The sequence below is a fragment of the Triturus cristatus genome, chromosome 1_1, assembly GCF_964204655.1.
Source record: "Triturus cristatus chromosome 1_1, aTriCri1.1, whole genome shotgun sequence".
NCBI classification, from domain to species: Eukaryota; Metazoa; Chordata; class Amphibia; order Caudata; family Salamandridae; genus Triturus; species Triturus cristatus.
The window spans coordinates 576645951-576672598 of NC_140579.1; the positions used below are offsets into that span (position 1 = coordinate 576645951).

Here is a 26648-nt window from a genome sequence, read left to right on the forward strand (position 1 = left end):
TCCTCCTACTGGGCTCTGTCATCCCTAAAGAGGAGACCTACTGACTTGGCAATTAACAAGTGCATGGACGTACCCACAGCTACTGTCTTCCCTGCAGCACTGACCCACTTGTTCTCCTTGTCAGGAGGAGTAGCATGCCTCACAGCCTGGACTGCTACTCTCTTCTTATCAGTGGTGACCAGTAGGGAGTCAGGTGGGTGTGACATTGCTCCTGGTGTAGAGTGGGTCAGAGCGGGCTGGTTTGTATTTTTTCTCAATGCGTGGCGTGACTGCACATGATCTGACCGGCTCCTTAAATATCTCAGTGGCAAATGTAATCATCCCCTTGAGCATAGGGAGGTTATGCACAGAACAGTCAGTCTTTGAGAGTATCTCCCCCAGCAAGACATCTATTTCAGGGCTGGCATACATGTCCACCTTGAGGTAGGTGGCTGCACATTGTGTAACGCTGTAGCACGCCAGAGTGTCACTTGAGAGGAGGCCCTGACAGGGATGTAGTCTAAATCAGGATCTGTCATGGGGTCCGAATTGTTATCCTTCCAGGGATGTACTGAAAAACTAGAGTAAACTGGGGCAAAGTCCTCCACTGGAGAATATGGGCTTGAACTGCCGGTGTCAGAGTCGGACTCCTGGCACCCCTTAGGAGGAGGCATAGGAGGTAAGGGAGGACGTGGGAGAGAAGGTGGATTTGGATGTGAAGGTGATGGTTAAGGAGGTAGAGGAGGTGGAGGAGGTGGTGGAGCAGGAGGAGGAGAAGAAGGAGAAGAAGGAGAAGAAGGAGAAGAAGGAGGAGGAGGAACAGAAGGTTTGTCCTTAGGACTCTTGGGTAACAAGAGATGCATAGAAGTGTTCAATGGATGGACTTAAGGCAAGTTTGCACTTCATTGGCAGAGCTTTGTCTGAAGCCAAAGTTTTATCTGTTTTATCACAACCCTCCTCTGTCTGTCGTCCAGCTCCCGCTGAAACCTCTCAAGGGTAGGGAGTTTCTCAAGGTTGAGGGTGGCAGGCTTGGGTGCTGGGGGCCAATACTGCCTTTGTGCCTTTGGCTTTGATGGTGGAGCTAGCTTTGACAGCTTGGCACAGATGAAAATCGCTGGGTTCGAGGCCAGCCGAGGATTGAGGGCATTGGCCGAGTCTCACCTTGGCACCAAGGCCTTGGCTCGTTGTTAACCAGCACTTGAAGTTGGTGGCACTCCAAAAGGTGGCAGTAGTTTCAGCACCAGGATAGATACCCATCGTCTCTGATGGATGGTGCTTGGCTTTGACATGCAGCAGCTTTTGAGGGATGGTGAGGGCTGGGGGATTGACTGTACTCACATGTGGCATGGTCTTCATGCAGACCAGAACCAACCAAGGTGGATGGAGTGTCCTCTGGAACCAATTGCTCCTCTTCCACAAACTCATCCTCGCCTGACTTTGATACATACAAGGCAATGTATTCGGAGCTGGGCTGGTGGTCTGGGAGATCTGGCAACTCAACCAACGCCTCCTCATTTTAGGTGGCAAGCAGCGATAAAGCCTCATCGAAAATGTTGGGCATCTCTGAAGATAACTGGGGCACCAGTCTTTTTGCTGCAAAATGCCAAGCAGCAGTCGTAGTGGCTCTCTTCATGCTCTGGCGAGAAGGATAGGTTGCAGATGGCATAGAGGTCTTCCCAGAAATATTTAAAGTGCCACTGAGGCCTGGTCATTCATTGTCGATGGGCTCAAAGAAAGGAACCAGCACCAAACGTTGAAAAAACATATAGAACAGTGTTCTCGCAACTGGGTGGAACACAGCAGACGCAAGACTGTGATGGGAACCAATGAACTCATCGAGATTAGTAGCACGCTGGAGTACATCCGAACCCGATGGAGGAGAAAAAAATCTAACAATGGAGTCTGTCAGCATGCACATCTAGCACCAGAGGAGGAGTCATCAAGACATTGTGATTCGAAAGACTTCTTCGAAGAAAAACAATTTGCAACGTCCAAGCCCAACACTAGATAGCAGCAGTATGCAGAGCATGTGCATCTACAGCCACACATGCTACGTATATAACAATTCCAAAGCTCCATCTGTCAATAGATGGGAAGTTTTAGAATTTTAGACTTCTCTGTGTTGAAATCAGGTCATATTTAAAGAGTGCCTATAATTTATTTGCCTACCTCCCACTGAAGATGTGGGTTAATGCAAGACAGTTTGCAACTCCATGCACGTAAAAGTGTTACTAGGCCCGGACAAAATCTTTGTTACACTGACTTAATCTGTTGTATCTTCTGGCATTGTGTGTTACACTGGTTACATGGAATTCCTGAAATTACACCATTACCCCACTTCACATAATTTCAAGTCCATTCAGGTAAAACAATATTGCAGGAGCACTGGAACAACATGATTTAACAGAGCACGAGTGACTGTTCACAGAACTAGTATTTTTTTTTAGTGAAATGATTCCTTGTGTCCAAAATGGACAGTATGATGCATTCTGTACTAAAATATAGTGGTAAATCCGAGATTTACTTTTCACATAATTTTGTTTAATTTCTCTGAAATTTTGCATAATTACACAAAAAGATATTATGCTAATTCTGTAAATCGTAATGCTTGTCTGTGCATAGGAGTGGGGAATACAGCTTCAGAGCAATTGGGTCTAGTCTTTTTTGTCATAAAACTGACTCTTGTAATGATATGCTTCCATTTCTTTGAGGTGAACATTGTTCCACTAGTACTTCGGAACTGGACTCTCAGAAATATAACAGTGATACTTCCCAGTTCCAGAATGTCATAATTTCTTTGGAAATGTGGTCAATTGCCTTCCCCTTAGTGTTCTTCTATATACCACATGAGCAGTTATGTAATATCCTGGATCAAAGGTGTCTTGACATAAAGGAATGGCAGGAAACAACCAGGGAACATTTGGGGTTATTTTACATGCTCCTAGCAGCTCCTAGCTGCTCTGGAGAGTTACATTTTATGACGCTCCGGTGGCGCTGTGTGTTGGCCCATATTTACAAGGCCACACAAAGCCAATTTGCCTGGCTTTACATGGCCTTGTAAATATGGCCCTCTTTCAAGCAGTATTGTGCATTAAAGGGGCCTGTCATGGGTGTTGCTGTTGGTGTTCTCATGCAACACACCTGGTAAATCTGAGGCAGCGCCTATAACTAACATCTTTCAAGGGGAGGCGTTAAAGTGGTGCAACAAGGAGAAATACTTTTCATTTCATCTAATTGTTTGTTCTTTCTATGTGTGCTGCATTCTGCAACGCAGGCACCAATGCACTATGTTACAAGGGTGGCTGTGTTGGTGTACTGCTGCTGTTTTAGTGCCAGTGCAGCAGAGAACACAGGGGTGCACTGTATTTCTGTAAATACGGTGCATACCCGAGCTTTTTAAATGATGCAACTCGGTACAGCACAACTGCTTGTGCCGCCACGCTGCACCATTTCATTGTAAATATCCCCCTTAGTCTGGAATTATGGAGCACATTGTTTAACTCTAGAGTATTACAGGACAGCCTGACCAGCAACCAATAGCTCATCAATCCCAGAGCCCTTTCCCACACCCCCTGAAAAGTTCTGGCACTTACGAGATGTGTTGGAAGTGACAATGACTCCAAAGTATTCTATTTTCCCATTGTCCTCGCTGAACATGTCAGACGAAATGATCACTCCACTGTCCGTATCGAATTCAGGGGCTCTGTCACTGGGCGGCGGGGGTAGGACTAGGAGAAGAAACAAACCAACGTTAAATATGTAAACATAGCATTTAGCACTGCGATGAGAGGGTCACATGAGAGATCAGAATGACATAATGAAACTGTCCAGTCTGTTTAGCCTGTTTCTCATTTCGTGTGCTAATTGTGGAAATGAACATGGTCCGAAGCTTATCCCATTAAATTTTAGAGAGGACCGAGCTCCCGACTTATAGTCTCTCCCAATTTACAAGACAAGGAACTGTGGTCAAGTACGAGAGTGCCAAGCAGACGGGAGAGAGTTTGTGGCCAATGTCACGGTTGTAAACCTGGTCGTTTGAACCAGGGTGCAATCACCATGCAGATGACAGCATCAAGGCAATTTTCAGGCTGTAAACCGAAACCAAAAATAAAATGAGAGACATGGAGCAGTATCATTGCCAAAGCAGAAGATAATCCAGTTTTGGAAGCCCCTGAGACTGGGGTCCATCACCATACATAAAAGTGTGTATTTGGGGGGCAAGAAGGTGAGCAATAGAAGGGGCCACAACAAAAATATATTGTTTTGTACTATGGCTTGATATCTGTTGTTGTGATCTTTGGTGCTGCACACAAGTGACCAGAGTAGTGTTTTTATCTTGTCTTGGGACACACCTCCTAGCAGGTAAGCTTGCAAAGCAGAATTGCAATTAGCTGGTGGTTCTAATTCACTCTGCAGGTCTCGTGTTATGGTTTTTGGTTTCCATTATGCTTACAGTTTATATCCCATGCTGCCTGCAGTAGTTAGGTAACCCACTCTGTAAAGTTTCTGAGTCTGGAAGGAGGAGGAGAGAAGGAGGACAGAGAAAAGATGCAACGGTCAGAGGGAGGAGGTTGAGATCTACCGGATGATCTGCATTACAGATATAGATGCACAACTTGCTGTTATTGGTTCTGACCTGTCATCCCTCAGTTTGCTTGACCATTGTATAGAGTTGTGGTGGGCAACCACATATGAGTGAGTACTGCTTGTTTACACAAGAGTCACAAGGGCATGAGATGCAACCTAGCAAAGCTGGCTCGTCAGCCTCTGCGGACCCACACTGCACTAATAAAGCATCCACCCAAAGCAGGTGGAGTGAATGTCAGTCCCCGTAGGAGTACGTGCATTTAAAACTAAAAGCAATATGCAACCTTCGAAAGCCATCTTGTTTTAAGGGCTTTAAGGAGGTTGAACCACAAAACGAACGTTGGTTGTCCAGGATTCCTTATTTGCTTCCAAATGTATATGCTTCATCATCTATGGCTCATTTGTCCACAAAGCAAGCAGACATACATATACCAATATGACGTGGGATGTCACTAGCACATGTCAAACTTTGACATTCAATAGGACGTACAGCATACGTGATAAAACTAATCTGTGTTTAGTCATAATGGCTGATAGCTATTACAATTGTTACTGATATAGAAACATAATTATGCGGGTAGCATAAAGGTACGCAATAGAGAGAAAGATTTCCCCTGGCTACTAACACACCATTAGAGAAATGTGGACAACACAGAGCCTTCTGGGACCCTTCATGGAGCACCGGCAACACTAACCTATAAGTTTCAGTACTGGAAAGTACATCGTATAGTCAGGAATCTATATTGATGTTTACAAGGGATTTTCTGAGATAAGGAGGTTGCTTCAAGGGTGTTCTGGGGACTTTAGGAGGAAATGGATGAGAACATTTGATGACATAAGCCACACATTTTAAGAGGGAAAAAACCCAATAGGTCTTTTGGCCGTGGGGGGGGGTTGCGGGCAGCCGGACCCTGGGGGGGCTGGTTGGGCTCTTTTGGGCTGTCTTGGGCTGGTTGGGCTGGTTTGGGCTTGGGGGGCTTTATAGCCGGCCATTTCGTGTCTCGAGTCACCATTTTGGTGGTCGTGACACGACAGCCGGTTAAGGGAGGTCTCTGGGCTTTTTGTTTTTGGTTGGGGCCTTCGCGTTGTTGGGGGTCAGTTGTGCCATTCTTTGTTGAACTAAACAAGCAGGGTGTCCGATTGCATGCCCGCGGTTCCGTGAGCGATTGAGTCTCTATCCAGACCTTTGAGGCAAGTCCACCCTGCGGCCAATCATTAAGCCTTCTTAAAGAACACAAACTTTTACAAAAGATTTATTCGCGCAACGAAAGAATTTACGCTTTACCACCTCTAGTGGTTCCAAGTTGAGTGTTTGTTTGCAACACCATGGGAGCCTTTGAAAGCATTTAGCTGCAGCTATTATTGGTCCTGATGAGAATCCCCACAAGAGGAGGGATTCAAAACGCGTAGACCTTTTCGTCTTAGGCCAATCCATTTAGCAAAAGAGAAAACAGAGTGTAATTCTTATAATTGCGACCAAATTATATTTGTTGATGGCCTTTCTGTTTACTCGTTGAATCTAACTATGGTTTTGTCTAAATGTCAATTTGATATATATGTTGTGTAGATAGCGTGTTTGACCAGTGAGTATGTGGTCTATCTGTGGATGATTGTCGGTTTTAAATGAGGTTGTGGTGTAAGTGATTGAAGAATGAAGAATGTTTAAAAAGAATATCTTGGATGTAGGTTGTGTGATCTAAAACAGTGGTTTATGTTTATTTGAAAATGTCGGTGGCTTTCAGGTTTGTGTAAATATTTTTGATAAAGAATCAATGTAATTTTGAAAAAACTCCTTGGATTAAATCCAACTGAAAAAGTAGTTGACAGTGGTATTGTTTTATTCAATTCACTTTGATTAAGTTTCTGTTGAATAAAGTGCAGCATTGGCACTTTTTTGTTTATTGATGATTGTTTGTTGGGCGTCGCGGATTTTGTGGCAGCGGGAGCTTTTGGGCAACAGCGGTGTTTACCTGCGCGGGACCCTTCGCAGGACAGAGATGGCGCATTTAGATGATCCCCGAGTTGTGGAGGCCATCTGCTTGCTGGAAGATGCGGGCCACATTGACATACTGCGGCCCGACGTGAAGGTGAGGCCCCCTAGGCGCGCCACGAGTGGCGTCGCAGCAGCGGTGCTCGCCTGCGATCCGCCGCGGGCACAGAAGCACGTTACAGCAGAGGCGGGGAGGCACGGCCGCGTGGTAGGGGGAGTAGGGAGGAGGGGGGGTGCTGGGGTAGCGGGGGGACCCAGTAGGTCAGCGCGATCCGTCAGGAGTTGGAGTCTTTGGTTTGGAGTGACGGGGAGGAGAGTGTGGGCGGTTGAGGGGAAGGGGGGTGGGGCACCCGGGGTAGGGGAGGGGGGCCTGGAGGTCTACCCCGTTGTGGCATGGGGGACATTCGTCTGGGGCGGTAGGGGCCAGGGGTATCCTGGGGGGACACTGGGGGGTGCGGTGGCGCAGGGGATAGGTTTAACCCCGGCATGTTGGACTCCACTTCTTTCTTTCGACAGGAATGCATGGCGAGGTGCTCGGGCGAGCAGCATGCGGCTCCACTCCACCGAGGGGATGGGCCGGCTCTGCCTTATGCGGGCGGTCGCGCTCCCACGAGGAACCTGGCGGTCGCGTCCCACGGGAGGCGGGGCGGTACGTCCCCGCCAGCCCCACCCCGAAGGGTCGATGCGGCCACCGGGGAACAGGGCCAGAGGTCCGTCAGTCCGGATCGGGACCCAGAGGAGCGGCACACAGGGCAAAGGAGAGAGTGTGTGGATTTGGGAGAACTACTGCATACATGTAGGGAACAGGCGGGGCTGAGCAGGCTGGAGCCCGCAGAGGGCGGCCTATAGCAAGAACGCATGGGGCCAACAGGGCTGGAGTCCGAGGAGGGCGGCCTGTCACAGTTAGACTACGATGAGGAGAGCTGGAGGAAGGGGAAATACTGGAGCAAAGGCGGGGGAGGGTCAGGATGGGGGGGGGGGATCGGAGTAATGTTTTTCCTAGTTTCTTGCAGAATGCGGACCAGAGACCCAAGGCGGATAGAGTGACTGCCCCTCCTGCTCAACTGGTTAGGCGGTGGGATCTGGTGCGGACGCTGACCTGGATGCAAAGTAAGGCATGGCACGGAGCGGGTCCGGCGGCGCCCCACAGGTCAGGGTATCGGTAGGCACGGATGCGAGGAGGGGAAGACGGGGGGTGCGTTTGAATAAAAGAACGTACGTGCGGGACACAGGGGTGGGGCCGGAAGACGCGGGTATAGACGGGAGCGGGTCCTCGGGCAACAAGGTGGATGGGGGGACATCCAAGGAAAGTAAGGACTGTAAGGAGAGTCATGATGTCCGGGTACGCAAGCTGCCATATATGTGCATTGCGAAGCCCTTGGGGGCACACTTGTCGTTGGCCACCAAGGATAAGATATGGAAGGGGGAGTACGTGGACATTTTGAAACTCCTGCATCGCGGCGAAAGAGGGGTCTAAGGAGGAAGAGCTGGAGCTGGCCAGGCGGCCCAGGGTGCCCCTGAACATTGAGAATTGGTCGGCGGGTTTCTTGATCTTTGCCAGTGTGTACTGTGACAGGTACCCGGAAAGGTCTGACACGCTTTTTAAATACACGACGTAATACGGCGGGCGCAGGTCACATACGGTGGTTACACTTGGTCGCACTATGACGAAGAGTTTAGAGCGAGTTTGGCCTGGTACCCGGAGGCGAAATGGGGGGAAATTGATTCGGATCTCTACCAGCAGACCATGGGAGGGGCAAAGTTCAGCAAAACATTATACTCAGCCAGCAGTTTACCGCTTGCGCCTCACCCCTTTACAACCCGCCCCACCCGGGGTGGGGTGGGGCAAGGAGAGAATACCGTCGGTGCCACAGTGGGTGCGTGTTGGGATTACAACAAGGGCGCTTGTGCAAGGCAATATTGCAAGTTCCGGCACGAATGTTCCAAATGCGCAAAGCACCACCCGGTGGTGCAATGCTGGGGGACGGGGGGCGGCAGTCAGGGGCAGCTGTCCGCGCCGACGGGGCAACAGTCAGGGGGCAGGGGTGGTAGGGGAGGACAGGGGACTATGGGAAAAGACTCATACGCCAGTTAAACATGACCGGCTGGAAACCTTCTTGGCGTCTTACCCACAGACCGAAGACGCGGGGCTGCTACGACAAGGGTTTCGGGAGGGTTTCCGAATGGGGTATGAGGGTCCGCGGATCGCCAGGTGGGCCGAAAATCTGAAATCTGCCAATGTGCATAAGGCGGTGGTTCAGGAAAAACTGGGCAAGGAGGTACGGGAGGGGTGGATGGCAGGCCCTTTTTGAGAGACCCCTATGCGGGACCTATTCATCTCCCCGATAGGTGTGCTGCCGAAGAAGGATCCTGGTATCGACTGATTCAACATCTGTCATGGCCGGAGGGGGCGTCGGTCAATGACTACATAGCGACCGAACTGTCGTCGGTATCTTACTCCTCAGAGGATGTGGCGTGGCGTTTGGTTGCGACGGTGGGGACGGGTGCCCTAATGGCAAAATGTGACATCAAATCGGCTTTCCGGCTGTTACCGGTACACCCGGAGGATTACCAACGGCTGGGGATATAGTTCGACGGGTCCATCTTCGTCGACAAAGCGTTGCCCATGGGGTGTTCAATCACATGCGCTTTGTTTGAACGTTTCAGTACCTTCTTGCAGTGGGTTTTTTCGTGGCGCATGGGAAAAGAGACGGTGACGCACTACCTGGATGACTTTTTCCTGGTGGGACTGCCCGGTTCGACGGACTGCCAGCAGCAGCTGGACAGTTTTACAGAGCTCATGGGCTACCTGGGTGTGCCCCTTGCGCCAGAGAAGACACAAGGTCCCAGCACAGTGCTGTCATTTCTGGGAATAGAGCTAGACTCGGTGGCCATGGAGGCACGCTTGCCGGGGGACAAGGTGCACATTCTGTTGTTGGTGGACACCATGTTGGTGAAATAGAAGGTGACGGTGCGTGAGGTGCAGGTTCTTTTGGGGCATTTGAACTTTGCGTGCCGAGTGGTGCGGGCAGGACGCACGTTTTGCAGGCGTTTGGGGTTGTCCATGTCCGGTTTGACACTACTGCACCATCATCTGCGCTTGTCGGCGGGTAAGAGGGAGGATCTGCGCATGTGGCGGGCATTTTTGGAGCGATTTAATGGTATCCCCATGGCTCCTCCAGAAGAGTGGGAATGTGACATGACCATCTCCTCGGACGCGGCGGGGGTAGGCGGTTTTGGTCTGTATTGGCAGGGGAGGTGGTGCGCGGAGATCTGGCCGCCACATTGGCAGAACGGGGGGAGGAGCATCACATTCTTGGAACTGTTCCCCCTGGTGGTGGCAGTGACGGTGTGGGCACGGGAGCTAGCGCACAAAAAGGTGATTTTCAAGGTGGATAACATGTCTGTGGCACATGTCGTTAATCGTCAGTCGGCCAGGGATCCACAGGTGCTCAAGTTGTTGAGGGTGTTTGTACTGCAATGTTTGGAACATGACATTTTGTTTCAAGCCCGACATGTGCCGGGGGTGGACAATGACATTGCGGATGCTTTGTTTCGTTCACAGTGGCAGAGGTTCCATGGGTTAGCCACGGAGGTGGACGAATGCAAGACACCGGTGCCAGTGGGGCTGTGGTCAGTAGGAGAGAAAGGGTCGTTCAACTGGTAAGAGGGTCAGTGGCCGCTTCCACATGGAAGGCGTACAAGCAGGAATGGCGGCTATTTTGGACAGCGGGGCAGCAAGACATGACAGTCACTGGGTGAGGGGCGAACAGGTAGTGCAGTTTATTTATGCAATGATGGACAGGGGGATGTCAAAAGTGACGATTGCAGGCAAATTGTCGGCCATAGCATTTATGGGGAAGCGGGTGAATTGGGGGCACGTATATTAGAAGGATGGGTGTGAGAGAGGGGGGCCAAGGCCCCTCAGCGCCGTCTCATCACGGCGGGTATTCTTGGCGGCTTGATACGGCTCATGCCGAATATCTGCCGCAACTGGGAGGAGGTCACTTTGTTTTCCACACTCATGTCGTGGATGTATTTTGGGGCCTTTCGGGTGTCGGAACTAGTAGGGCCAAGGGGTAAGCAGGGGCTACGGTGGGGGGAGGTAGAATTGCGGTCCCAGGAGGTGGCGGTTCTGTTACGGCGCTCGAAGACCGACCAACGGGGTGTGGGGAAGTGGGTGGTCATGGGACCGGTGGTAGATCGAGCAGTGTGCCCAGCGGTGTGGGCGGAGAGGTTGGCGTACGGGGCGAGTGCGTTGGTGGGGGAGGTTTTTCACCGGGCCGACAGAGGAAGGATGACAGCGGCTCAGCTGCTTTGGGTTCTTTGGCACGCCCTGCACGTTATGGGTGAAGACCCCAGACTTTTTGGGACGCACTCTTTCCGCATAGGTGCGGCGACGGATGCAGCACGGAGGGGGTGGGGGAGGGAGGAACTTATGCGCTTGGGGCGGTGGAACTCGGACTGTTACAAGACGTACATCAGGTTGAGGGGTTGCGGAATGGAGGAGGAGGCATAATTTGCTGTCCCCTTGTCTTACATGTGTGTCTTTTCAGGTGCGGTGGCGGGGCCGTACGCAGCAGGATTGTCCATCCTCATCTTAGGACATTCTTTTGTGAAGCGAGCGGAGCATTTCGAATGGGATAAGAACAGGAATCTTAATTTAGAATTGGATCCTAGGTTTTCCGTTGTCATTGGCAGGGAAAGGGGGGCATGAGGTGGCATGAGCTATTTCTGGCATTGAATCAGGTGGTCAGGGGGGGGTATTTGTCCGGATGTCTTAGTCATTCATTTAGGAGAGAACGATCTGGTGCAATGCAAGGGCTTGGTGTTGTTGAAACAAATGAAGCGGGATTTGCTGGAGATTCGGCAGCAGTGGTCAGGTTGCCATATAATATGGTCAGAATTTATACCTAGGAGAATTTGGAGGGGGGCTGAGCGGCCGGCGGCCATAGATAGGGCGCTTACGAAGATCAATAGGGACATGAGGATTGTTTGCGACAAGGAGGGGTTCGGGAGGATGGAACACCCGGAGCTGCATTATGCTGCGGTATATTTATTTAGAGAGGATGGGGTAATTTGTCCCGATATGGAATTGTACATAGTGCAGCTGAAGGAGGCTTTCGACAGGGCAATAGGGGTGCACAGGTACCCGAAACGTCAGGATGCCTGGGGGGAGGGGGGGGGGGGTCGAAGGCTGTCAGGGGCATCCTTCAAGTGGCGTTTCCCTAGGTCATTTGTGATATATTGATGTATGGTTACAGTTTTGAAAGAACATATGAAGGTTACCTAGTTAGGTAGGTGTAGAGAAGTTAGGAATGGCAAATTGTGTTTACAAATGTTGCAGGGGGGACATGTTAGGGGAGGGGGTGGGGGTAAGGTAGGAAGACAATATTTAGTGAGGCTTAGTTTTGTATGGCACAGGCCAAGGGATTTGTATGTAAGGTGCACCTGTTTCCAATAAAGCGGCCTTTTTCACACCAATAAGCTAGTCTGTGGTCTGTGCTGCCCCCCCCCCCCCTTTTTGGCCCAAAACTCGTTTACAGACAGCGAAGATACAAGAAGTCAACTGACCGCTGCTACACAAAGAACGTGAAATGTTAGACAAGGTGGCAGTTGCCGGGAAAGATCACTGAGCCAAAACAAGTGCTGCTGTCACAACTGAGTTTGAAAAGAGGACATCAGCCTGAAAGGAAGGAGCGGGGACCCTTCCAGGAAGAGCTCAGCAGAGGGCGCTGCCTCGGAGTGAACTGCCTGGGCGAACACAGTGGTTGCAGCAGAGATGCCTAAGAGGCGATCCACCAGATCGAGGATATTGCTGACAGGTGAGGAAACAGGTGAGGAGAAACTGAAACCGAAGAGCTGCAAATCTCGACAACCTCCTCAAGAGGAGCGAAGTACATTACCACCACATAATGGTGGGAGAAGCTGTGGGGCAATGAAGATAAGGCAAAAAGGTAAAGAACTGGAAAATATAGAGCTCAGAAACAGTGATGGAAGGGAGGTGGAGTGACAGCATGCAAGAGGACAGCCAGAGACAAGTGAGTTGCCAAGGAAGGAAGGCCATCTATGGGGGGGTCTCGGGTTTAGGACTAAGGTCTCAGATGGGAATCCAACAGACTGGAGTGAGCCAGCTGGGGCACAAGAGAGGGCAGGGTTCAAAGACTAGAACCCACAGGACAACCGTCAGCATCCAGGAGACCTGGTGATAGCAGCCATGATTTTTTGGAAGACACAGGAGGAACAGCTAGTTATTGAAGAGTTCAGCACTTCGGAAAATGGTGCAGATGCGGACTCAGAATAAAAAAATACCCCCACCCGCCTTTAAGTTATGTGAAACCAACCGATCAAAGTATAAATATGCAATTCACTGCACTGCATAAAACTATGGAGAAACAAATGAATTTATTTGAACAAAGTACGTAGAAACGTATACATAATCAATTATATGCAATATAATGACATCAATTAATAAATTATTAAATCACTTTATTTTTGCAGGACCTTAGAATTTTTAGAACGCGACCTAAAGTGAAAGGGCTCCAGAAGTGTGTATGAAGTTGAGATGGTAATACAAGTAAAAATATGACAACAGTCCTTTGATTTTAATGGGCAGTTGGATCATGGTATGAAGTCTTCAGCGGTCCTGTTCTATTGCCCATAGAAGGTTAAATTGATGTGCTTAGAGCACCGGGTTCAGCTCTTCAACAAACGTCTTTAGAGTGCTGCCGGTTTTTTCTATGGTGGAGAGGTAGGTTTAGTTCCGCTTGGTGCCAATCTTCTGACCTTAATGGAACTTGGGAGTCTGCTCAGGACCCGGTGATTACTGTGAAACTTATTATTCTAGTGAGTATTTATAGCTGTGTTAAACAGGGGGTGGCAGTGCTAACCCCTTCATGTTAGGTGTTGTGTACCATATACTTGGTGGTAGTTCCCCACGTCAGAGCTCATGTTTGGGGTATTCCTTTTAACAGGCCAAGATAACCATTTTACGGCAGACTGCATGATGATAGAGAAGTAGGGAAAGTGGATTAAGGAGAGCTCTTACCTACAATTTATTAGCGTAGTAACTTGTGAGTCTGCATTGCTTCAATCGTTTGTTAACAATCATCTGGGAAAGAATCAACAAAGAGCTGGGCATAAGTGGATTGAAACTGTCATTTGGTTGACATCTTCAATATAGGTTTAAACAGATGGCCCCTTCACTTGGCTTAGAAATTGTGCAAATACATGTCAGGCATCCTGGGCTGGTAATGCACTGTGGAATGACGTGAATCCCAAAGTTGGTGTAAAGGCGGTCTTGATTCGCAATCATCTTTGGTCTCTTTCTTTCTTTATTGAGCGGCCTCTAGTGCTTCCTTAGTGCATTTGGGAGGATAGTGAAGTGTTCGTCCTTGACCAGCATTAAAATGTTTTGAAGATGGCCCTGGTGATATCAACATCCTCGCCTTGCCAGTCGATTATGCATAGGATAGTCCTGCATTGCTGCTATATCTAGCCAGTTTCTGGCTGGTGTCTCCCAAGTGTAATGACCTCACATTGTTATAGAGACAGTTTTATTTTGTTTATAATCGAGACTTAAAATAGGCACAATGTCCTGTAAAAAGAAAATGGGGTGTTGGATCTTACAGCAGATCTGAGGGACAAGACAGGTTTGTATTTATACAGACTGAATAGAATTAGGTTGAGATTGTATAGATTATATTACTCTAAAATGATTAAATTGAAGGAAAAGAGACCCATGCTAGAAAAAAGATGTTTTGTCCTTCTCCAGACTGGATGGACTGAAATGCATTGTAAATAATGGCTTCAGACAGGTTGGGAGTATGTCTAGATGGAAAATTCAAAGGTATATCGAAGATGCTATAGCCTTTAATAAATATATTGATAGTTCCAATGCTTCATTCAGACCGCTGAGCGCAGTGTTGAACTTCGGGACTAGTGTGGCTTCTTTTTAAAGAAAGGCGTTAGAGACGCTTACAGCTCTTGGACTTTGCTTGACTACATCAAAGATTAAAATTGAATCTGTTCTTTCATGTTGTCCAAAGGGCTGGATAAGGGGAGCGACCAGTGTTTTATACCAGATTCTCGATGTGTGCTCACAGATCTTCTTCCATACTTCTTGGATGGTTTTGCCTACAAAAAAACACTAAGAGAGCAAGGTGAAGGGGGAAGAATGGAGCTTACCACAGGGCACAATGCATGGGTAGGGCAAGGTCCGGAGAAGGGTTGCTACGGTTTTTCAAGAATAGAAACGGAGCCCTAGTAGAGTGACACTGACAAAGAAGATATTGAGTGTTTCCAGAGGTTAAAAGCACATGCATGGAGAGCAAAGAATACAGAGAGGGAATTGTCATTGGAGCAGCAGTGGAGAGCTCAACAGGATCAGATGGCAGGGCGAACCCCTGGTTGGAACAAGCATGAAGACCCCCAAGGGCAGTGAGAGACATTGGGCTGGTACAAATGCCAGATAGGGTAGAAAGAGGACAATGTTTGGGAGAGATGGGGTCAAAAATGTCATAAAGGCATCAGTGAATTTCATATGTGCAAAAGGCATGCAAGACAATCTTTCAGGGGGCGAGAGATTGAGAGTTTGTGTGGAAAAGGAATTAAGCAAGATTTCTTAAATTCAGCAATTGAGAGAGAATAATAATTTGAGATCATGTATCTTAAAGCAGGAAGGATGTGTGTTGGTGAAGAGGAGTTATGTACTTGAAGTTGTTGATGAGGGTGCAGCAGATTTTATTAGGTTTGGCAGCGATAAACGGGCGCAAGTCTCTTTCCCAGGGCAGAGTTCATGCACGGTGATGGCAAAGTCAATACACGTATAGAAGATACAATAGCATCAAATACACCAGCTATAGCTACAGTGGTTTACAAAGTGGTGACTATGACTGAAATGCAGTGGTCGCAGACCATACATTTATGGGGCTCACAAAAACTTTACGTTTGCATTTGATGTCTCATACAAAGGATTTGGGCAGGTATTAAGGGCCATGGGAGGTGTCAAAAGAACAGCAGATGGAGTTGGTGAATAGGCCTAAAGTTGCACACAGACAAAAGCTTTGTATGAGGAGAATTAGATGCTTATGGTTGAACTTAAAAGTGCCAAGTAGGCCTTTAGTAACATATCAAACTTCTGGGTAGCATTCTTTACCACAGTGCCAGCCTGACATCACTTTCTAGGGTACTAACCATGAAGGGTGGGGTAATTTGCGTAGGTCAGTGGACCTAACAAAGGCTCATGTTGGGTACTTTATAAGGGATTATGCAGAAGGTTACTGTACGAGTTCTACTATTAGAGCTCCAAGTGTGTGGGGAAAACACCCAGGGGTACAGTACTGTGGTTCAGATACAGGGAAAAGGCCTGGTGACAGATGGGACAAAGGAGCCGGGAAAGATTCAGGGAAAGGTTCTTTATGAAAAAAACATGCACCGGGTAAAATGAATATGCTGAATTCCAAGCTAAGGTATTATGCTGTGAGACAGAGAATCAGCAGAATTTATAACTCCGGGTATCGATTCCAGAAATAGGAAATCATGCAAAGGACCTCGTTATTTTAGATGGGTTGAAAGTTCATCCACAGATATGAAGCATAAATCAATGATATGGGGCAAGCTCCTCAAAGAAATAAGGGTATCATACCAAAGAAAACAGAGGGTTCCTACAGAGTCACCCATAAGTTCATTAGACCAGAAGGGGGTTCGTTGATTTATTCCATCAAGTGGGAGACCTGCACTGTAGTGTACTGCTGTGGGAACAAATATGGTGGAGGCAGGTCCACACTGGCCGTAGCGGGCATCGGGCATTTCCCAGGGAGGCTGGAAGGGTGGGGGCCCGGTGTCTCAGAGGTGGGAGCTGGTTTTGTTACTGGGGGCAGTTTTGCAGCAATATCGGCCCCCAGTAACAAAAGCAGTAATGCACACTTGCTTAACCCCACAGGGGTCAGGCCTGACAAAATTGCCAGGGCTGATTTGGGTTATCAGTCCAGTCCTGGGTGAAGGATTGTGGCAGAGGAGCTGAGATGGCCAAATCCGATATTACATCAGCATCTCATGTGTTGCTGGTACACCCCAATGCCTTTCTTCTAAAGAGGATACAGAATGGCAGCAAGATTTTTGTTGACATTACCACAACAATGGGGTATGCAGTTTCCTGCACTATATTTGAGAAGTTCAGCTTTTTCCTAGATTGGGAGGTGAGATGAAGGTCAGGATGTGCCAATGTTTTGAATTATTCAGTTGATTTCTTCTTTGTGGGAGTTGGAGATGGACAGAATGAGTAAGCTATGATTTTCAATAATTTCTTGTTGACAGTTAAAGTCTTGGGTGTCCCGTTGGTAGGAGAAAAGACAGAAAGACCAGTGATGGTGCTGGTTTGACTAGGATATGAGTTGAATTCAGAATTTATGGAAAATAGTTTGCCTGTGAAGAAATTGAAAGGTTTATGGGAGCTTGTGCGTGACATGAACAGATTTGTGAAAAATAGAGATGCAAAAGTGCAGCAATTGCACACTATAATGTTTACTGTAAAGTATTAGTGGTCTGCAGAGTAATGTACAGATGTCTGGCCATACATTCACATGCAGAGCAAAACTGCCTGATGAAAGAGTGTGTTTAAGCAATAGTGTTTGAGATGATTTGAACATTTGGGACGCATTCTTGTGTGCTTGTAATGGAAAATGTATGTAGCAGGACAAAAAGGCAAGGCACAGGCAATGTGAAATATGACCATATGCTGATGGGTCATTGGGTTTCACTGTGCATTGGGAAGGGCAATGGTGCCATGAGAGATCGCCCAACAATTAGATAGCAAGAATCAGAGTACTGCTTTTCTGGAATTCTCCCTGATTTTGGTGGCTGTAACTATATGGGACGCTGCTTTGAGCAACTCAAAAGTGATGTTTGTTTCAATAATGCAACAATGGTGCACACTGTCAATCAATCAATCATTCAATCAGTACTTATTAAGTTTGATTACTCACCTGTGAGGGTCTCAAGGTGCTGGGAGGGGAGGGAAGGGGGGTGGGGCTGCAGGCTGTCTGGGCTCTGAGGTTCAGTCGAAGAGCCAGGTCTTATACTGTAAATATACGTTCAGCAAAAGACTGGTGGTTGAACAGTTTGCTGCAAGCTATGGTTTTTAAATGCTTGTATCTGAATATTCTACTATTGTTTTGAGCATTCCACGTACCAGATGCATCCAACAAAAAAGCTGATGTGTTATTGTGTTCCCAGTGTGGGAGGTTCTGTGGTTTGGGATGGAGATAGAGAGATACACTCGAGTGCCCGAAAACACATTGCAGCTAGCCAAGGAACGATTGATGGAGGCCTCAATCTCTCCCTCCACTTTAAACACTTAACAACTGTATGTAGTGAATTTGTACCAAGGTTTGCAGAGTGAACGTCAGTTCAGGAAAAGGTATGGAAAGGGGTGACAAGGAATCTGTATGATTTATAGTTGATTGGAAAATGAACAGCTACCTCCACTCCACCAGGAAAGTGACGTGACAGATTTTCAAAAGGCTGGAAACTTATTTGGCGAGCACTTGTTATTCAGGATGGGAGGGAGTTTTGAGTATGGATTTATTTGTGACAATATTCTTTGGGTTGTTTTGGGTTTCAGAGCTATTAGGTGGTTTGAGTTGAGAGGCTTTATTTTATGGAGTAGTGGAACAGGTACATTTTGGATAGGAAAGAGCAAGGCAGATCGTTGGGGGCAAAGGTGTAGCTATGGTTAAATGGCGTGATGTGATGCCCTAGGGCAGCTTTAAGTCTGTATTATGAGTTGATGGGTAGTCTGTTCACACATGCAGATGGGAGCAGGGTGAAAGGGTGGTGGTTGCTAGTGGTTCTGAGAAAGTGCTTCTTAACATGTTAGTTGCCTTTGGAGGACACTCATTCCCTATGAACTAGGATTGCCATGTAAGCCATGAGAATTGTTCTGACGAGGGAAGAGGTGATGAGGATAGGGAGATGAAGTTGAACGTTTAATGGTCATGGGTGTTTTGTGGAGGTTTGTAGTGTAGGGAATGGCAGGGAAGAACATCATTGACTCGCTCTCCTTTGTGTAAAGCCCTTGCAAATACGAATTTGTGGCAATTCAATTGTGGGCAGAGAATCGTTTGGAATGGACTAAACGTCTACCAATGAGAGTTAAAAAGGTCCTCAGTAAGGTCTCAACAGTAGAAAGGGCAGGCAGAAAGTTAAAGTGTGATGAAGGCTTCTTTCAAGATGATGGGATATGATACAATTTCTCATCTGAATATACTTTTACTACAGACCATAGGGGACAGAGATATGCACCTTTTGGGAGAAATATTGCTGATGGCAGGAGAAGAGAAAGAAAATGTCAAGGAGAAATTTGGTTGAATTCATATGATTTCCATTTGGACAATAAGATATGATTGGGCAGAACTGTCCCTAAGGAACAGGCATGCTGTTGTATGAAGAGGTGACGAACAAGAAGAAGAGGAACATGTCCCATTTGTGCAGGAGGCAAATGCAAGATTGATAAAAATTGTGAGAAGCTATATTCATATTTTCATGGTTTAAGAGGTAAAGTTTGGAATAGAAATTGTTACCTACCTCAAGAAAAGAAACTGTAATACTGAGTTGGTGCCTGAGTTGTATCTACCATCCTATCCAATGGCATCTAAATGAAAGCAACCTAAGTTTTCAGCCAAATCATCAATAAGCCCTGTTCATACCTTCCGGGGAGGTGTTGCACAGAAGGGTCACGGTGCGGCTTCTTATGCCATTGCTTCCAAGAAGTGTTAGTCCGATTTGGTAGGAGGTGTTTAGCACCAAGTTCCGCAGGCTCACCTCCCTCTCCATGGTCATCATACTCAGGACAGGTAGGCGGACCCCTTCAGACAGCTTCTCAACCTCCAGCCAGCAGCAGTCTGTATCTTCCCATGGTTGAGACCAGTTCAGGTACAGCCCTGTTTCGTTGGACCAGCAGAGTGGTGACATTACAGGGTTCGGCTCTGAAAAATTAGATGCATGTTAAACAAGGTTCCAGAACCGGAAAAGACATACTATGGTCCCAATTTCTCTGCACACCCATGTTTGCTCAGTAATCAGAATTAACAGTTATATGTTTATCACACCATGTAATTACTGAAAATCCTGTTAAATTTCTGCAGGTCAATCCTGCTGTTATTTAACAAGACAAAATGCCTGGTAATTACTAGTTCATGTGTATTTTGGTGCTCCATTCTATGGAAAAACTTGTAATATTTATTGCACTTGACGAATTGTGACTCCTTTGGAAACAAGTGTCCTTGGATGTGATAAATGTCGCACCAGACATGGGCTCTTGTGAGGTACTAAGTGTTTGAAGCCACTACCTCCACTGGCCATGACTCTGGCAAAGTCTTGTATAGGCAGATATGCTGCAATTACTCACCGGAGATAGTAATGACGCCGGCTTACTGTTTCTTACATCGTACACTCAGATATAATTTACAAATAAAATAAGATATGATAAATTATTGCCCACTTAATTGGGTTTAAGATCTTATAATGGTGCTTCTTTACTTCCTGGCATTTAAACTCAAACAAGTGGACAAGTCTCATTTATGTCACACTTGACAGACATCATACACAACACTGAAGAATCATTAGCACCATGCACTTTCATGGAGTCTCGTTCATTTCCATAACATTGTCTTAACACATCTCAATAGAGTTACAGCCGGTCTCATTCAACTGGCTTTTCACACCATAGAAAAAACCTCAGACATCCCTGTATTATTAACTTCTTTCACCTCTGTGGAGACTCAGTCATTCCCGTAACACTTGCTTTATACTTATATATGACTTTAAACGACCAATTGAAAGTGCTTCTTTACCACATGGATTAATAGTCCTCTTAATATTGATTGACTACTTCTTGAACCCAAGGGACAGCCTGCTAACAGCCAAGTCTTCAACTGTTTTAAAAAATTCAGATGAACGGCCAATTGTCGCAGATCCAAAGATCAACAACTTGCCACTTGCATTATGAGCGACAGCTCATTTGAACCCAAGCAAACCTCTGCGCCAATTAAAGGGTGAGCTAACTTTGCCATGTACTGGTTGTGCGAACAATTGCCAATTTCAATGTATTGAGAAAGCTTCAGCCTGCAGAATACTACATTGACTTCCTATGCGGCAGGTACAAAACATTTAAATGTAATATGCAGTCCTGCAGACAACTAATGTAGGCAAGCGAAGCAGGGAAAAGGTGTTGCTGGTTTTTAATGGTGAAGACAATGTGCATTGCAATTTTCTGAAGGTGCTGCAGCTGAGGTAACATGTACTAATGTACCATCTATCAATATACAACGTATCCTTTTTCAGTTGTGTAGCTTACATGATACAGTGACTCTAGCCACACCACAAAACTGCACATCGGGCCGCAAATATAGGATTGGTAATTCAGTCTATAGTGGCAGGATGTAGCGATTGCCCCATGTATGTGGCAAGAGACAAGATTTCATTAATAAATATCCCCAGTTCCTTACCAAAAGGTACAATGATAAACAGGATCCCAATAAGTCCAAAGAGATTTGTTTTCACAGACGAGAACCTCTCTAACTGGCTATAAGTTTGAAAATAATTTGCAATCTCCGGCTAATATAACATGAGTTCGGGCAATAGCCTTAGATGAACATTGAATAATGCCGGTTTCAACGCTGAGCCTTGGGCACCCCTTATGTCACTGTCTGTGCAGGTGAGGCAAAGGGAAAGGAACTCTCAAATATTGTTAAGAAATGGATGCCTACCCCCTCTAAGGAGAATCTCTCCTTCCCTTTCCACTTTATCCTTCCACCTCTCCCTCCATACGTGTTTAAATGCTCTCCCTATAAATTTAACGTAAATAGAATGGCAGACACGAATTTTCCTTTATTCAAGCAAATGAACTGGTTTTAAACCTAATAAACAATTCATGCTCAGCTGAGCCACAAAACAGCCATCACACAGCTCATTCTGTCTCTTTGTTGTGAAGCCTGCACTTACCGACTGGTACCAAGGAACTTCTTGAAGAGTTGTGGTACGGTCCCACCACAGAACTAACAGACACCGAATAATTTCTGCCCGGGACCAGACCTTGAAAGGCATGCTGGGGTTCTCCTTTGTCCAGGTTCTGGTTCTTCAATGCGGTCTGATCCCAGAGATCCAAAATCCAGGCATTGTAGTGATCCAGGATCCCGCCCGACCTGCTCCATGACAGCACCATCACTGTGTTGTTCTCTTCTATCATGAGAGAGACATTCTGTGGCGCCAGCGGGTCTGGAGGACAAAAGAAGACATCAGGCAGGGTGACAGCAGCCTCTGCATACAGCCTGCTGTGAGGATGAACCTAGCCTACGTTGTGCACCGGTGAAGGTCATGCAGGGGTCCACTGTGAATGTCTACCAGGGGCTACCAAAGTGCGGCTGCTTAGTATTCGCCCAACTTTCTCAAATGCATATTACATGAAACAATACGTTTACTAACTGAACTCAAAGTTTTGCATTCTGATAACATACACAAGTTCAAGTTCAAAGAATCTTTATTCGAATTATAACAATTCATAAAAGCACATCATATATTCACATCAAAGAAAAAACAAATTCCCCAATAATACATGTGAGTTAAAATACATCATTATTTACATTTCCATAGTTCTGCGCGCATAGACAGCTGTTTTTAAAAAACTACAAACACGGAAGATTATTTCCTCGTTTCCAAGTGCTAACAATACCTCATAAGATTTGGTTAAACTAATTGGTCTAAATTTTTTAAAATAAGGGATTAAGAACCGCTTTGTATACATTAAGTAAAAATTACAGAGAAAAAAGAAGTGCAAATCGCTTTGTTTACTTTGCCCATTACAGGGACAGCTCGTCATAAGTGCAGTTTCTTGGTACCCCAAAGGGAAATTTAAAAGATACCTAATAGTCCCAGCCCTCAGACGACATAGAAGACTTCTTTCCCAGTTTGTCAATTGTATAGTAAGATATAATGGGAAGGGATTTCTGGTGGCTGCTATTTCCATATACCTTATAACTGTTGGTTTCTCTTTTTCCCTCCTAAGTCTTTTTTGGCAGAACAGTGCGCTTAGTGCCTCTTTTAATTCAGATTTTTTAATTTTACTGGCATGTGTAGGGTTAATAAAAATATTATCCATGCCTATTTCTCGCAGGTTTGTGTTTATGTAAGATATCCACGGGATCTTCAGCCCCCTATCACAATTTAAACAATCAGTTATTATCTCTTGTGTGAGTAGCGCGGATTTGTTTGTCCAGACCGAGTGCCAAAATAGTACTGGTCGGGAACTAACAAAATCTGAGATAAAATTTAAATCTAATTCATTATGTGTGATAAGATTGGATGTGAAAATTGGCACATTTAATAATCTCCTGCAAAACCGGTTCTCTACCCGCTGGATGGAGATGCTGTTCCCGATGCCCCAGACTTCAGCTCCATAAGTTGCCACTGGCACACATTGGAGTTTGAAGATCTTAGCAATTGCCTTTGTTACTCCCGACCTCTTAGGTTTCGGGATGCTTAAAATTGAGTTTGCGGCCTTTGAGAATTTGCTCGTGGCCTGGGCCAAATGCCCAGACCACGAGCCATTCGCAGCAAAGGTCACACCCAAATACGGGAAAGTATTGGTTGCGATAAGTTTTTCTCCCCCGACTTGTATGGGGCTCAGTCGCCGTTTCCCTGGCCCACATGCCATTATGAAAGATTTTTTAAAATTGACTCTTAAGTCCAAATTATCCATAAATACAGTAAAATTAAGAACCAGAGAACGGAGCGAGTTCGGTGTGCGGCCCATTAGCACCGCATCGTCTGCGTACAGAAGAGTAGGTATTGCTTTGCCATTTATTAGGGGTACGTCTGGTTTGGACTTTGCAAGGTAGTTACTAAGCCTGTTTATATAAATAATAAAAAGCAGGGGTGCTAAAACGCACCCCTGTCTAACTCCTCTTCCAATTTCAATGGGTCCAGACAATTCCCCGCCTACGCCTATTCTCACTCTAGATTTTAGGTCCGTATGTAAAAAAGCTAAAAAGTGGACCAGGGTCGTGTCCATCCCATACTCTAATAAAATAGTCCAGAGTTTAGACCGATTAACCAAATCAAAGGCGGATGACAAATCCATAAAAGCTAAATAAATAGGGACAGAGCGGGCAATATTATATTTGTCAATAATTAGTTTGAGGTTGAGGCATTGTTCCACTGTGCCGACCCTTGATCTAAATCCTAGTTGGCAGGGGGATAATATCCCAGTTTCCTCTGACCATGTAATCAATCTATTGTAGATGACACGACCTAATATCTTCAGTGTGTTATCTAACAATGAGATTGGTCTGTAGTTTACAGGATCCGACCTATCCCCTTTCTTATAAATTGGGACTATTATACTAGTACTCCATGTTTCAGGCATTGGGGATTCAGGAAGACTGTTAAAAACATTCACTAGTATGGGTGCCCAGAGATCAGGTTGCCATTTAATAAGATCTATTGGGAGACCATCTGGGCCGGGGGCCTTGTTACCAAGGCTCTGTGCAATTGCCTCCTCTACTTCTCCTTCGGTTATTTTTAAATTAACAGGTGTTTCAGGAATATTGATAAGTGGGTCTTTTCCCGGGGCAGCATAAATTTTTGCAAAATGTAGTTCCCAGGAACTAGCAGAGATAGTACAGCTGATTGGTGTAAGTTGTTGGCCCATATTCCGAAGTTCTTTTACTGCTGGCCAAAATAGATTGCTCAATTTACTTCCTGCGGTCAGAGCCAGGGCTTCCCAGCGTTCGCCCAGGAGCATAGATTTCCTTTTCTCTAGGGCTAATTTATAAATCTTCCTTGCTTCACTAACTTTTGCCCTGACTCTAGGAATTTCTATAAGGGTCTTACGTAGGTTCCTATTTGCCGTTGAGCAACTATGATCAAACCACCTGGGGTCTTTAGGGCTCTGAGGGGCCTGGACCGTCAGCAAAGACCTGACTGAGGCACATATTTTGCTAAAATGTGTTATGATTAGCTGGCCACCAGTTGTTTGGTCTAGGCAGAGATCTATGCTCTGCTGATTATCCCCTAACAAAGATGCCATAATTTTTGCTCTATCTATGCCTCTCCATTTTAGCCGCAATTTATCAGTGGATACGCTTAGATCCTTTGCTCCCTGCGTCGATCTATAAACCGGTTTGGGGGCTAATTTAAGTGTTACAGTTACGGGGTTATGATCCCCAAAGTCAGTATCCACCGTGTCAGTTTCTACTATACAATCAGCCATACCAGGGGAAACAAAAATAAAATCAATAGTGGAGGTACTAGCTGGTCCTCTATGTGTAGGTACCTGATCCTGCATTAATTTTGGTCCATGATCCTTTGTGTTACTAAGAATGTGATCATCTAGGAGAGCTCTCAATTCCCGACCCCTTTGATTAGCAAGATATCCATTTTGCTGTTCCGCCGATGAAATTATTGGGAGCTGCGCGTTAAAATCCCCAGCCACGACAATTTCAGGCCCACCAATTTCTCCCTGACTATCTACTAACTTGGAAATGAAATCAGACAGTGCTGTAAAATTCTTGTTTGGAACTGATAAAAAATCATTATTGTAAAAATTTATCAGAACAAAAGGATTTTTTTTTTTGCTTATACTCAATAGCCTGTATGTTGACATTATCAGTCTTAATGGCCCTGTGGTTTCCCCCGGCCATTATACTGAGGCCAACGAACAACCCACCAACAGCCCGACCATGTAGCGATTTATGCGCTGGGGTGTTATAACAATGAAACCCATCAATATGCAGATTATGTGGTGCCCAAGTTTCTTGGAACATAATTATGTCGTACCTTGTAATTAACTCCACCCAGTCGTTATTTTTTAATCTGGGTTCAAGGCCTGCGACGTTCCAGCTAAGTATTTTTAGGTCATATACTTTATTCTGACCTAATTTTGGGGGTTTTATAAGATTACTCTTAAAAGAGGGCAAGGCTGTAAGTGGTTTTTTAGTGGTCAATGGTTCGCTAAAGACCACCAACTGCTCTGGATTTACATTAGTCTTACCCTGGTTCCCAAAGGTATTTACAAAAAATGAGTTAGGGCTAACTGGCCACTCGTCTGCTAAACTCATGGTTGCAGGGGTCTGCTCTTTGGTTATTACACTGTTTTTTGGTTCAAGTGGGTTGACAGTTTGCCCCTCGTCTACTAGGCTCAGAATTACAGGAGTATGCTCTTTAGTTGTTACGCTGCTTTTTAGTTCAAATGGGTTGACAGTTGGTGGTATCAAAATCTCTACAAACGGTCAATCCACGCCCTCTAAGCCTTGAGAGTTGAGGGCGTCAAAGCGGTTATAAATGGGTATCCTGTATTGCCTATCGTAGTAGTCAATATAGTTAGGGTGTCTATCCTCGTATAAGGGTGCAAAACGTGGGGTGACATCGAACCATGTGACGATTGTCATAATGATCGAAGTGCCTATTTTCTTGAGTAAAGTTCCATGGCAAGTTACTTTGGGGGTGCTGGGAGGGTGGGTAAAAATAGGTAAGATCCACTATTTGAATTCTACTTTCCAAACCAAGCTCCCTCCACCCACTAATATAACCTGCCAAGCGTCTGTCTTTAAAATTTACAATAATGCAGTCTCCTTCATAATCCTTTTGTCTCTTGCCCACCCAGTTCAGTCTCCTAACATTAAGTATTTGGCCATTTAGATATGGGGGAATAGGTCTATGTTGGGATAGCCAATGGCTTACCTTATTTTTTAATTCAATATAATTCTCCAACTTGCCCTCTCTTAAAGTAGGTACTCCTATCATAACTGCTGTGAAAGGGTACGATTCTGGTGGCAGGTCAATACATGCGTTCTTACTAATTAACCTCAATCTCTCAGATTGTTCCTCAGTGGTATTTCTATTACTGGTATTACTGTTGATACAGATCCCGTCTTTCCCAATAGTGTGCTCTGTGCCAACTATTCCAGCCTGTGCCCCGGAATGGGGTTGTACCTCAATTGCTCCAACCAAACTTTTTTGGGGAGCTATTTGCGGTATCTCATTGCCATTATTTGATAGTGTAACTTGCGGAGCTAATTGCTTATATTTACTAGTG

At 46.0% G+C, this 26648-nt stretch overlaps 1 protein-coding gene across 1 annotated transcript in view; it reads right to left on the minus strand.

Moving 5' to 3' along the window:
- Positions 1 to 26648, minus strand: part of LOC146870662 (receptor-type tyrosine-protein phosphatase V-like) — a 450224-nt gene that overhangs the window by 160605 nt on the left and 262971 nt on the right. The window contains 3 exon segments of the mRNA XM_085643396.1: positions 3573 to 3707; positions 19264 to 19542; positions 21560 to 21832. Of these exon segments, the coding sequence (XP_085499522.1) occupies positions 3573 to 3707; positions 19264 to 19542; positions 21560 to 21832 (687 nt within the window).